The sequence below is a fragment of the Hyla sarda genome, chromosome 8, assembly GCF_029499605.1.
Source record: "Hyla sarda isolate aHylSar1 chromosome 8, aHylSar1.hap1, whole genome shotgun sequence".
Classification (NCBI taxonomy): domain Eukaryota; kingdom Metazoa; phylum Chordata; class Amphibia; order Anura; family Hylidae; genus Hyla; species Hyla sarda.
In genome coordinates, this window is record NC_079196.1 from 96,552,859 (window position 1) to 96,565,348 (window position 12,490).

Here is a 12,490-nt window from a genome sequence, read left to right on the forward strand (position 1 = left end):
CAGATTTGTAAATTACTTCTATTAAAACATCTTATTCCTTCCAGTACTTATTAGCTGCTGAATACTAGAGAGGAAATGCTTTTCTTTTTGGAACACAGAGCTCTGTGCTGACATCATGACCACAGTGCTGTCTGCTGACATCTCTGTCCATTTTAAGAACTGTCCATAGTAGGAGAAAATCCCCATAGAAAACATATGCTGCTCTGGACAGTTCCTAAAATGGACAGAGATGTCAGCAGAGAGCACTGTGGTCATGATGTCAGCAGAGAGCACTGTGTTCCAAAAAGAATAGAATTTCCTCTGCAGTATTCAGCAGCTAATAAGCACTGGAAGGATTAAGATTTTTTAATAGAAGTAATTTACAAGTCTGTTTAAAGGGGTATTCCAGGAATTTTTATTATTTGACTGTGCTACAGGGGCTGTAATGTTAGTGTAGTTCATAATATAGTGTCTGTACCTGTGTGTGACGGTTTTCTCACAATTCTTCTGTGATTTTCACTCCAATATTTATTTTTTACCAGCATACAAAATGACTGTTGTCTCAGATTTTTCCCATGTTGCAATGCGCCCGAGACCTGACTCACTAGTCAGCTGACGACAGGGAGCCTGTGTGCTTCAATGGGTGGAGGGATCAATCTGCAACTAATGCAACAGCTGGAGGCACCCTGATTGAAAACCACACTGATTTGAATGGAGCTCATTTATGTTTCAACGGGTGTGGTGGCTGATGTGTGGGAGGGAGGAAGATGGAATTGTGGGATTTGTAGTCAAAAAAGAAAAGTCAAACAGGAAATACTAGTTTACAAACAGCTAGCCACAGTGTTATGGTAATCTCACAACATATGCATTTAGCCCCATGACAAGCGCAGATCCTTCTTAAGCATGTCCATTACTGTCTGCCAGGTACATACTAAAATCACCTTATGCTGCATAACCCCTTTAACTTTGTGGCACCAGTTGATTTAAAAAAAAAAGTTTTCCACCGGAGTACCCCTTTAGTTTTTTTCGACAGGCCAAGTTGTAGAAGTAGTATGCAGTTCGTAAATCCTTGAATCTAGGTGGACACATGCATCCATATCACAGATTTCACAGTCCAGAGACGATAATTACAGTCATTTCTATTGAAATTACATTCTGGATTCATTCTGGAGAGTTCATTTTTTCCAGTAATAAAATCTAGACTGTCTAAGTATATTTACTGTACTCATAGACTGTTAGTTATTATGGGCAGTGCCCTCACTGCTCCTGTTTGAAATTTAGTGTGTCATATTGTTATGTCTGATACTTGTCTTTTTTTATGTCCCTTCAAAATTGTAAAGAGCTGTGGAATCTGTTGGCACTTAATAAATAAATATCATTATTATAATAATCAATATTATTATATGTTTAGTGTAATGTATAATGTATTGTATTCCTGAAGGCTGGCAGGCATCATCATGACTAAAGATGCAAAGATGTGATAAACTCCTACCTTCGAGTATATGGTCTGCTGCTATGAAAGCCTTGTCAACATCCCCATGGTTCAGTTTCTTATCCGGTTCAAAAAATGAATTGTGTTTTATTGCATCCTTTAATAAAGGGATAGGCACAAAAATGACAAATTCTGCACACACAATATAAGACATCAATGCAATTAACATTGTTGACATTTTTGCTGTCCAATAAGCAAAGAAAAACCACAACACTAAGATAAGTTGAAGACCCATACATATAGAATGTGGTAGTGAAACCTTACTTTTTAATAAAAGTCTATTACTTACGTGAAATGTAAATGGGCTTTAGTTGCTATTTATTAGCGCTACCTCTAGTACGTTACATGGACGATTCTACAGTGAACTTTTCTGCAGTTATTGTACACTCTTCCTCTAATCTGATCTAGTCCTTAAAGGTTAACTCTCATTGAAACTAATTTTTGCTATTGCACTCCTTATGGTAAATAAAAAATATTTCTCATATACTTTGTTTAAAAAAAATGAAGTTTTCTATGTTTTATTTGTGCTTAAAGGGGTATTCCGGGCAAGAACATTTCATCCCCTATCGAAAGGATAGGGGATAAGATGTCTGATCGTGGGGGGGGTGCGGCTACTGAGACCCCCCACGATCTCCCTGCAGCACCCACATTGTATGCGGGGACTGCGTCACTAGTTTCAGAAACCTCAGGCCATCACCCCCCCTCCCATAGACATGAAGGAGGTTTCCAAAACTGGAGTTTCAGCTACAGGGAGATCGCTGGGGGCCTCAGCAGCGGGCCCCCCGTGATCAGACACCTTATCCCCTATACTTTGGATAGGGGATCAAATATTTTTGCCCGGAATACCTATTTAAAAAAGCTCAAGAGCACATTTTCCCCCATCTTATATACAGACTTTGGACCGAAGTCCAAACACAGGAAGTGCAGTCTGGAGTGCAGAGTGGGGTGTGTCCAGCCTCATCCAATCATAGCTCCTCTCACACTTCACTGCCATATGCTGTAAATTGGACACCCCCCCCCCCCCCCCCCTCAGCACTCCTGGCTGCACTTCCCGTGTTTTTGGCGCTTTGGTCCAAAGTCTGTGTATGAGATGGGGGAAAATGTGCTCTTAAGCTTTTTTAAGCACAAATAAAACATAGAAAACTTCCTTTTTATTTTTTAAACAAAGTATATTAGAAATATTTTTTTTTTACCATAAGGAGTGCAATAGCAAAAATTAGTTTTAATGAGATTGCCCATTTAAGACTTTTACATCAGGATAATGAATGTAGCACTCACCTATAGACAAGCATACTATTATCATGTGTATGATAACATATATTATATATGAGGCCTCCAGTTTTACTGAGCGTTATCATGAAACTTGGTGTCTATGCATAAATATATCTCCTTTATGGACAAAGTATTTGTCCTTTTAAAAACAAATTCAAGGAAATTCAAGGAAAAGGTTAAACAAATTGAAAACTGGTGTGAAAAGGGTAGACAAAATGTACTCTAGAAAAAGGCAAACAGCCACAAATTATCCCTGCTTATCACTAGGTCACACCATAAGTCACGCTGGATCATTCATACTTTTTTCTACCTACTCTATTATCAGCCTCCTACTCTATTATACCCTGATGAAGAAGGTGATTGCTGTTAACCTTTGAAACGCGTCGCGAATTAAAGAACTATGAACATACCCGCTGGATCCTGTGGTTTATGAAACCAAGGAGCATCTATCTAAAGCTGTCCTGGAGGGGGGTCTGGTCTGAGGCATCTATTGCCACTTTCCAGTTTTTCCCCCCATGTGAAGTGAGTGCATTGTTTACATTGAACGTTTAAAAAAAAAAAAAAAGTTTTTTTCTTGTGATATCCACTGGTTTTCTCTGAGCGCTGTTTTTTTCTGTTTTCCTGTTGTTTATTTATTATCAGCCTCCATCCACTGAGAATAATTTAACAAAGTTTGCCAAATTTTATGACTGTTACTCAGTAAACCAGCAACATTTTGTCTAGGTATACTTGACTGGTTAGCCAACTTAAATAAAAATATAAAGTACAAAGCGGAGAGCACCCCTGTGTGTACAAGTCACTGGCAACTCGATCAGTGCACAATTTCAGAAATACAGAGTGATGTGCAAAGCGAGGCACAACTCTCACACAGCAGGATGGTATAGGTGGGGTCTCACAAACCATAGCAGCTGTTACCTTAAACTGATATGGTTTAGCATGGACCATAATATGAATCTTCTCCAAACAACCGCATACCAGGACTAGTCTTGGTATGTGACCAAATATCCCTAGAAGGTTGTTTGGAGAAGATTTGTAGCCAAATTAAATAATAGACTTACTGAAATCTAAGAGTAGGCGAATGTGTTCTTACAGCCAAAAGTATTTAATTTGTGAATTAAGAAATCTGAAGGATTAGATTATTCAATGGGTTATCACATGAAGACCACCACTTTCCTAATTACACCAATTATCACCGGCAGGATTTATGCAGTCATATTCTCCTGCAGAACTGGAAAATATAGTGCTTCACACCAAATAATAGACAGCCATCTCTTACCTCGATAGTGAGGATCACTGGTTCTATATTTTCATAGACAACTTTCACCTTTTTGGAAGCTTGTTTTGCGCACTCTGGTTTGTCAGCCACAACAGCACAGATAATTTGCCCAACACATAGCACCTTCACAAACCAAAACAAATGCGAAATGTAACTTTTCAGCGGACACTAGGTTACTATAAAAAGAAAGATACATGTTCACTTCTGGTACTTTTTAATGACTTTAATAATGAAGTTACATTCCACACAAAATGGATTATCATAGTTTTTGCAGGTTCTCGTTCTGCTCCCATGGTCCTACCCCTTGGCTTGCCATTTTTCCAGTTTATTCCTTGCTTCTTTGCTTTTCTTGACCTGTTGCATCATCCGACAATGCAGGAGTAGGTAACAAAGTAGCATTGTATTTGATATTGTTCAACTTTGACACTATGTTACTTCCATAAGCACTGTAAATGGTGTTCAAATGCAAACATTCACTTTAGGAAACTCAAAATATCATATGTAAGAGCCATTGGATACAGGTTCACACACCAATAACTTTGTCAGTTCTTTCAAAATAGTGAGGTATAAGGTATTGAGCGATATACACCTTTGTTTTTAAAGTTTCATTAAAGTCTATGGTTGGACTGTCAACATAACAGAGAAATGCACAGATCTCTGAGCTAAAAACAGTCTAATCTAATATATAACTTAATATATAGCAGCTGTATTGGGTGTGACACAATTTTCCAGAAACAGATATTACTTATGTTAATCTTCTTGTTAAAGACTTGCATTGAAGGGGGCGGGGCATGATGTCATGAGGGGTCATGAGGGGGCAGGGCTATGACGTTGCAAGCTCCTGGCGCCGTCTCCAGCGTTCGTAACAGTTTTCTCCAAATGCTGAGCAGCGGAGTACCCCTTTAAAGAGTAGATCGGAAAGGGAGGGGTAGAAACTTGGGAGGCCAGCTAACACAGGCTGGAGATGGAGAGGACAGCAGATACAAGGCAGTCTGCAGGGAATAATAATATACGCTGTGCACAAGTACAGAGAGAAAATAGAGTTCACATGGCAAGCTACAGCAACTGTAGAAACAAAGGTAAGCAAATTTTATTTTTATAAAAACCTATGTTTTCTATATCATAATAAGTACAAAGACAGAAAAAATGCCTTTCAAAGCCTTTCTTATGATATATTGGGCTTCATTTACTAAGCTGAAACCGACCAGTTTTTGTCTGGTTATTTTGTCTGAGTCATGTCTACGCCAGTGTGCGCCAGTGTGCTACAGTGTGCATCTGAAAAATCCAACAAACCCGAAAAATGGGCATGGTCTGTCCCAAAAGGGCGCGTGAGCGGCCAAAAAGGGGCGTGGTTTCACAACGCGACCGATTTACTATGGAATTCACAGAAAATCCTGTGGGTAAATGGCTGGAAATATCGACCTAGAAAAAGCTGGTCAGAAAATGTTCCCGACTTTTCCCAATAGTAAATAGAGAGGAATCCTGCATGTCTAAAACAACTTTTCCCACTAGTAAAAACCCGACACTCTTAGTAAATGAGGCCCATTATGTTGAAAGTCATGTATTATCATTGTATTGTTCAAATATGTCACTCATGCTATTTCATTTAATTCTTTTTTTTCACCTTAAATAATAATATATACAATTACAAAAACATATTAAAACCTTCCACTAATTTTTACAATATTTTAACCAGTTCCCAATTCCCATTTTTTACTTTTACTTATGTCTCTGAAACATACACTTTGTAACACTATGACTGTGTTAACCTGGCTAAGCAATCTTTTTATCTTTAATAAACTGAGAAATGTAATCGATTGATAACCACCCAGTGACGTTCTATGTGCCATATTCAACAAACTTCTCTGTTCTATGTATTGTTTTTCACAGAAAACCAACAAGTTCCTAGGTCTCTAGTTATACAAACCAACAATCTATGTTTTATAAAGAAAAACTCCAAAGAGTTATGGATTCGGATAGCAATAAGCTTTACCAGAAAAAAGATATGCATCAAAATTTGAAAAACCCAAACTCCTTTGTTGGTATTATTGTCAAACAAATGCAGTTATTATATAATAGTCCATTTTATTGTCCCGGGACACCTCTTCTTTTTTTTCCTTAAATATTTGGGACATAAGCTGTGTATCGTCCTTGATCCCAACCACATTATTATGGAAGTTAACCAAGAAGGGATATTTAGAATTGTGCCATAATGGTGTTTCTCTTAATACCCCATGTTTATTTTCTTAGCGTTTAGCCAGGGTTTGGATAGTGTCCGGCCAGCTGTCCACATTCAATTAGTCTAAAAATATCCTGAAATTATGTAGAATTGCAAAATCGCTTAATATAATAAAAAACCTATAATTTAGTCCACTCTCCAGTTATCAAGATATACCAACTGAAAGAACAAATTCGTAATCCAGCAATTTTTTTTTTAATAATTTACAGAATATGTAAAAATAGGATGATTTTTTTTTTTTTTTTTAATCAAGGTCAGCCTATGCACTAGAGGTATTGGAAAGCTTTTCCAATACCTACCTTCATTGCAGGGGTCCCAGCGGTCTGGCACTTGGATAGGGGATATAATATTCTAAGCTGGATAACCCTTTTAAAGGGGTACTTCGGTGCAAAACATGCACATTCATCTATCAAAAGTATAGGGGATAAGATGTTAGATTGCAGGGGTCCCACCACCAGGGACCCCCACTATCTCCGGTCTAGCCACAGCGGCATCCGGAACATGGAACGGTGGAGCTCCCGTGTTCGTGATGTCACGCCACACCCCTCCATTCATGTCTAAGGGAGGGGGTGTGACGGCTAGTACGTAGCCATCATGCCTCCTCCCATAGATGTAAATTAAGGGGGCGTGGCAGCTATAGTTGCCAGTCATCTGGCATGGAGCGGAGTCCCCTATCCTTTTGATAGGGGATAATATGTTTTGCGCCGGACTACCCCTTTAAGGTCTTGTATTTACAAATGCAAGTATTTACTAGTCTCATAGTGAAGTCTTACCACTTGGCTGCTAAAAATTTAATCTAGGACATAATAAACATAGGAATGGAATCATTTCTGATTCATGTGATCGTGATTTACACTCTATGACATACCTTGTTGTCAGCCATTAACTGGTCTGGCCAGTCATAATAAGAAAAATGATTTGTTCCAGGAACATCTTTGGCAGTAATAACATCATGTACTCCTGGCATGCTCAGTGCTTCTGTCACATCTAAAGATCTATGATAGACACATAGAAATATGGATGAGTCAAAACACATGGCTGTTCCCTTCTTTGACACTTGCTGACTTAATGTAAACTGTAGATTATAAGATTTGAATTAAAAACAAACAACTTTCTAGATTAAATTAAACATCCTTTTTGTATCCACATTTTTAACATATGCAAGTATTTATAGGAGTTGTTTCACTAAAAACATGCAGCAAGCAGCCTGGCAGAGACAAGAGTCGGGAAATGGAGGTGGGACCTCAGCACAGTGTATAGAGCTGAATATTCTGCTCCCTTTCCCTTCGAACTAAGCTAGACTGTAAAGCAATGTTTCCCAACAAGGGTGCCTTCAGCTGTTGCAAAACTACAACACGCAGCATGCCTGGACAGCCAAAGGCATGCTGGGAGTTGTAGTTCTGCAACAGCTGGAGGCACCCTGGTTGGGAAACACTGCTGTAGAGTCATGATGCCTTCAGTGCATAGTGCTGAAGTTTGTACTAAATATTTCAGCTTCCTTTTGCAGCTGCTGGGCAGAGCTGACACACTGTAAAGTTCAGTGAACGGAGCTGGGTGGTCTCACACACTGAACTACTCTGGACTGTTCATCAAGGTCATCAATATCAAGGTAGAAAACTAAAAAAATAATAAAAATAAAGGCAGGGTGTGGTTTAGCATGATGGGGGGAGTGAACTGGGAGGATTAAAAAAGGTATCATGATCATGACAGCTACTCTTTAATATCCAATCGGTGGAGAAGTGATCACTTTGACCACCACTAATTGTCTAAACAAAGTGAAAATGGTGTCAAGTTAAGCAGAGTGCCCTTGAGGCCATGTTGGCCTACATTGATTGAACTGTTGGAGATATTTTGTCATAGAATCTAAGAGGAGAACACCTCTGTAATATGACATGCCAAGAAGCATGCAACAAACAACAACACATTTCTGTATTGTATTATGCCAAGAAGCATGGTAAGAGGTTTTATTGAAATATTGTGCAGTATTAGAATTAGCTGTCATGCACATGGCAGAGCTGTTTACACACAGCCTGCACATAGAAATTCATTCAACAAAGCCTTATGCATTCTATGTTGTGCTATCATATGGTGCCATCTAAATGCAGGTATTATCTCCTAAAGGAAATGCCTATTCAAATAATTTTATCTCCAAGATATGACACTGAACAGACCACAATCCATATAAATACAAGGAGGGACAGAAAAAACCTCTGTATGTATTTGTCTGAAAATTGCAGGTAAACAGAGGTTCTGTGTACAGTATGGTCCCTCAGACTGGGGAAACAATTTCATAGAACTATTGGTAAAGGCTAACACGTCTGAAAGAACTGTTTCTTATAAGGAATACATGGATCGGTACCCTTAGAAAACCTGTGTCAGGCAGACAGTAGGGAAGATGTTAACTGGTGAGAGGTTGAATCTGACTGGTTAGCATTGGTAAACTACTCTACTTTTTCTGTGCTTAGCTTTGAGACATCTTATTCAAAACTATAGAAGCTAAACTAGTAGATTTGTATAAGAGGTATAGTGTTCTTATGGATAATAATGAACCAGCAGTTCACAATCCTAGCAACCTACAAGACTAAATACAATCTGAGTAGAGGGTACTGGAGCATTGTGATCAAAAGCTGTCTGCTCTTAGCTTGATGTGGTGATCACATGTGGCAGTTTTATACTTTATCTGTATTGTAATTTTAGTCGCCACAATTCCTTGGCAACAGAGTATTTATAGCAACTACATATGAAGCACAGATAAAGCGATTTTCATGTGCGATCTCTAGATGCGGTAACTACATCATGTACATCTACCCTGATGTCTTCAATGACTTAATTCTTCCTTCTTTCCATCTCTTATGATAGTTCCTGGGGGAAAGAACTTTGTTCTTCAGCAGTAACTTAATGACAGTTCTAGCTCATCTGTGTTCATTCTGTCATATGTATTATTTAGGCACATATTGCGAACATGTTCTGTGCATTGGGATAACCTCCAGTGTATATACTTATTTGTATTTCTTGTATATAATGCAGCAGATTTTGGATGTATAGCTCTGACTTATAGCTTTCATGTGATGAGAACAAAGCCATAGTTGCTCCTTCTAGATTTTCTGCATGTCTGTTGACTTAGCTCACTGGAATGGGCTTTTTAGTCATTCAATTTACCATAGTATGGGGAAAAAGTATATTACATGTTTACTATATCTTTATCACTGAAAGTAAACTATCTACTGTGTATAAAGATATGTGGCTACATCTAGCTTGCTATATAACTTCTCCTCTTAGTTAGGGTCAACATTTTGTCTTCAAAACCAACTATCTACACTATAATATAGCAAAAATAATCGAAGAACGGCATTACATTATCTAGACCATACTCACAGGATTTTTGCATGAGCCCTTGAGCTAGTAAGAAAAGCCAAAAACAACTCTCCCTCCAAGACTGACATGTCATCACAGTATATTGCTTCACCAGACACTTGCATCATGGCTGTATGGTGCATGATAGGACGTCCAACAGCATCCTGAATGGGTTGATGAGCTGTAATGTCCTGGGAATTACATAAGCAAATTATTTCTGGTCAGTTTATTGATATAAAATAAAACCATTCACATCATGATCAACATAAATATCCAAATTTGCAGCCATCAAGTTTATGATATTAGCAAATATCTTAAAGAGAACCTGTGGTCAGTCCAAAGAAATGTTATGGGTTATATCAACTGTAGCCTATATGTAGCTTTAGAGTCCAACAGTGTTTATACTTTCTTTCTACACTCCCTCGTTCCTGAGGCTGCTTTCACACTATAAAATGTATGCATTTTAAAGATCTGTTCAATTATAAAAAAAACTGAAAATCGGCCATTAAACGGACGATAAAAAATCCCATATAGCCGTTAAAAAATCCCATTATAGTCTATGGGATTTTTACATTATCCGTTTTAACCCGTTCTAGCCCGTTATTAATAACGGATGTTATTAATAACGTCCGTTATTAATAATGGGCTATAACAGGTTAAAACGGATAATGTAAAAATCCCATTGACTATAATGGGATTTTCTAACGGCCGTATGGGATTTTGTAATGGCCGTTTAATGACCGATTTTCAGGTTTTTTATAACGGAACATTGAACGGATCTTTAAAATGGATGCATTTTATAGTGTGAAAGCAGCCTGAGATGTAGAGTGTTAACTATTTAGTTGACTATATGTTCTTTATAGTGAACAGTCAGATGATTGGGAATAGAGTTGAGCAAACTTACAGTACATTGGCTCGTAATGAACCTCATGGCTCGGCCATAGATTTCTTTAGTTTGCATAAATTAGTTCCGCTTTCCAAGTGCTTCAGTGGCCTGGAAAAGGTAGATACAGTCCTAGGAGACCTAAGACTGTCATCCTGGACTTTTCCAGGCCCCTGGAACACTTGGAAAGCGGAACAAATTTATGCAAACTAAAGAAATTAACGACCAAACCGTGAGGTTTATTCCGAGCCAATGTACTGTAAGTTCGCCCAACTCTAGTTGGGAAGGTTGTAGCAAAATGGAGTGTGAATGCTAGGCTAAGGGGTCTTATGAGGAAGCTCTGGAGGTGTTTATTATTGTCAGGGGTGTGATTACAATCCTCCTAATTGCACCCCCATAGCCTAGAATTCACACTATTTTGCAATTAAGTTCCCACCCATCTGACTATTTGGTGAAAACTACACTTTTGACTGACTGTAGGTCCTCTTTAAACCAGATTTCCCTATTAAACAAGAGTTATTGCCTTTAGCTGTTTACAGGAATTGGACACTGCTGATGGTGAACTGTCTATAAACATAGAGGCCCAGATTTATGAAACCGTAGAGTGATTTTCCCACAGTAGCCTATCACAGCTCAGGCAACGAGCTGTGGTAAAGTGAAAGCTAAGATGTGATTGGTTGCCATGGGAAAACCACATTTTTTTCTCTCACACAGTTTGATAAATCTGGGCCAATGTGTTACCCTCCACACAAAACTTTGTCAATATTTTTTTTTTTTTTATCTCCGTCTGTAGACGTGATTCTATCTGCAGTACAGATTGCTGTAAATTAAAAGACAAAACTCTTCCTAAATGTAAATTTCCAATACATCAACAAATAAAAGTAAAATAATCTACATAACAACCGTTTCATACTCCGCTCTTTTTAGGACTAACACAGTTGTAATATATATATACAATATAGTTAACTGTTCTTTTGTGCTAGGCTACTGGAGATTACATTCTGCATACTATCCCACCACAAGTTTTATGGAAAAAATACACACTTTTTTTTTAAAACTTACCTGATATTTCTGCATACTTTTTAGTGTTACCGGTATATTTTGGACTACATTACTTTTAACACTGTTCCTTTGAGATATATGTGAAGGGTAGATGTGCCCATTCAAACTATACTAAAAGAAAATGTTAAAGAGAAAATATTAAAATGTGGAAAACAATAACTTACTTAATTACAAAAGTTCTTCCACTTTAAACGCACCTTTTACTAGGCAAGTTATCTCTGTAAGCAGCTAACTACAAATAGATTTGTATAGCTTTTAGGCTAGAATTCCATACAGGTTTTTTTTTTTTTTTTTTTAAACTGCCACTCCAGTTTTGGAGCAAAAGCCAGAAGGGTTTCCAAAAGGATTGGCAAATATAGAGGAAGGACTTATACTTCTCTACTTCTCCTTCCTACTGGATACATGGACCTACTGGATACATGTTAAATGTTTTGATTGGTCATGGACCTGGCTTCATCGACTTACAGTAAGTCCATATTATGTTACAAGTTAGGCAGAGCTGTGAGCTGGGGAGTGAAGCAATCAGCCACCCACGTCTCTAAGCTCCAGACCCTAACAGATCAAAACCTTTGACATTTCAAAGTTTGTTTGTTTTTTAAATGAGTGATGCTTTAATGGGGCAATGTGAGCTGTATAAATCAATATGCAGTTAATGGCTCCTAGTGTCAGATGTGGCTTTAAACAAACATGCTGACATTAAAACAAAAAACAAACAAACAGTACTTACCTCCTGTCACTCCCCTGGTGTCTCTGGTATCTTGCGCCTGGTACCTCCACTGTGATCTCTTCCTGCTTTTTGTGGTCGACACATCATACTGCTGCCCAGCTTATTTCCGGCCGCAGTGATGTACTACCTTGGCCAGTGGTAGGCAATGGGATGTATTAAGCCGTGGCACCAGTCTTCTTCATGGTGCCGGGGTCCAATATATCACA

At 38.3% G+C, this 12,490-nt stretch overlaps 1 protein-coding gene across 9 annotated transcripts in view; it reads right to left on the reverse strand.

Annotated features, from left to right (window-relative positions):
- The window catches only part of LOC130285070 (aldehyde oxidase-like), a 147,906-nt gene that overhangs the window by 55,176 nt on the left and 80,240 nt on the right, over window positions 1–12,490 (reverse strand). For all 9 annotated transcript variants that reach the window (XM_056536220.1, XM_056536217.1, XM_056536221.1 and 6 more), the window contains 5 exons: window positions 11,558–11,668; window positions 9,634–9,803; window positions 7,127–7,253; window positions 4,020–4,142; window positions 1,472–1,568 (listed from right to left, as the gene is read on the reverse strand). In XM_056536220.1, the coding sequence (XP_056392195.1) occupies window positions 1,472–1,568; window positions 4,020–4,142; window positions 7,127–7,253; window positions 9,634–9,803; window positions 11,558–11,668 (628 nt within the window). The remainder of the gene's footprint in view (window positions 1–1,471; window positions 1,569–4,019; window positions 4,143–7,126; window positions 7,254–9,633; window positions 9,804–11,557; window positions 11,669–12,490) is intronic.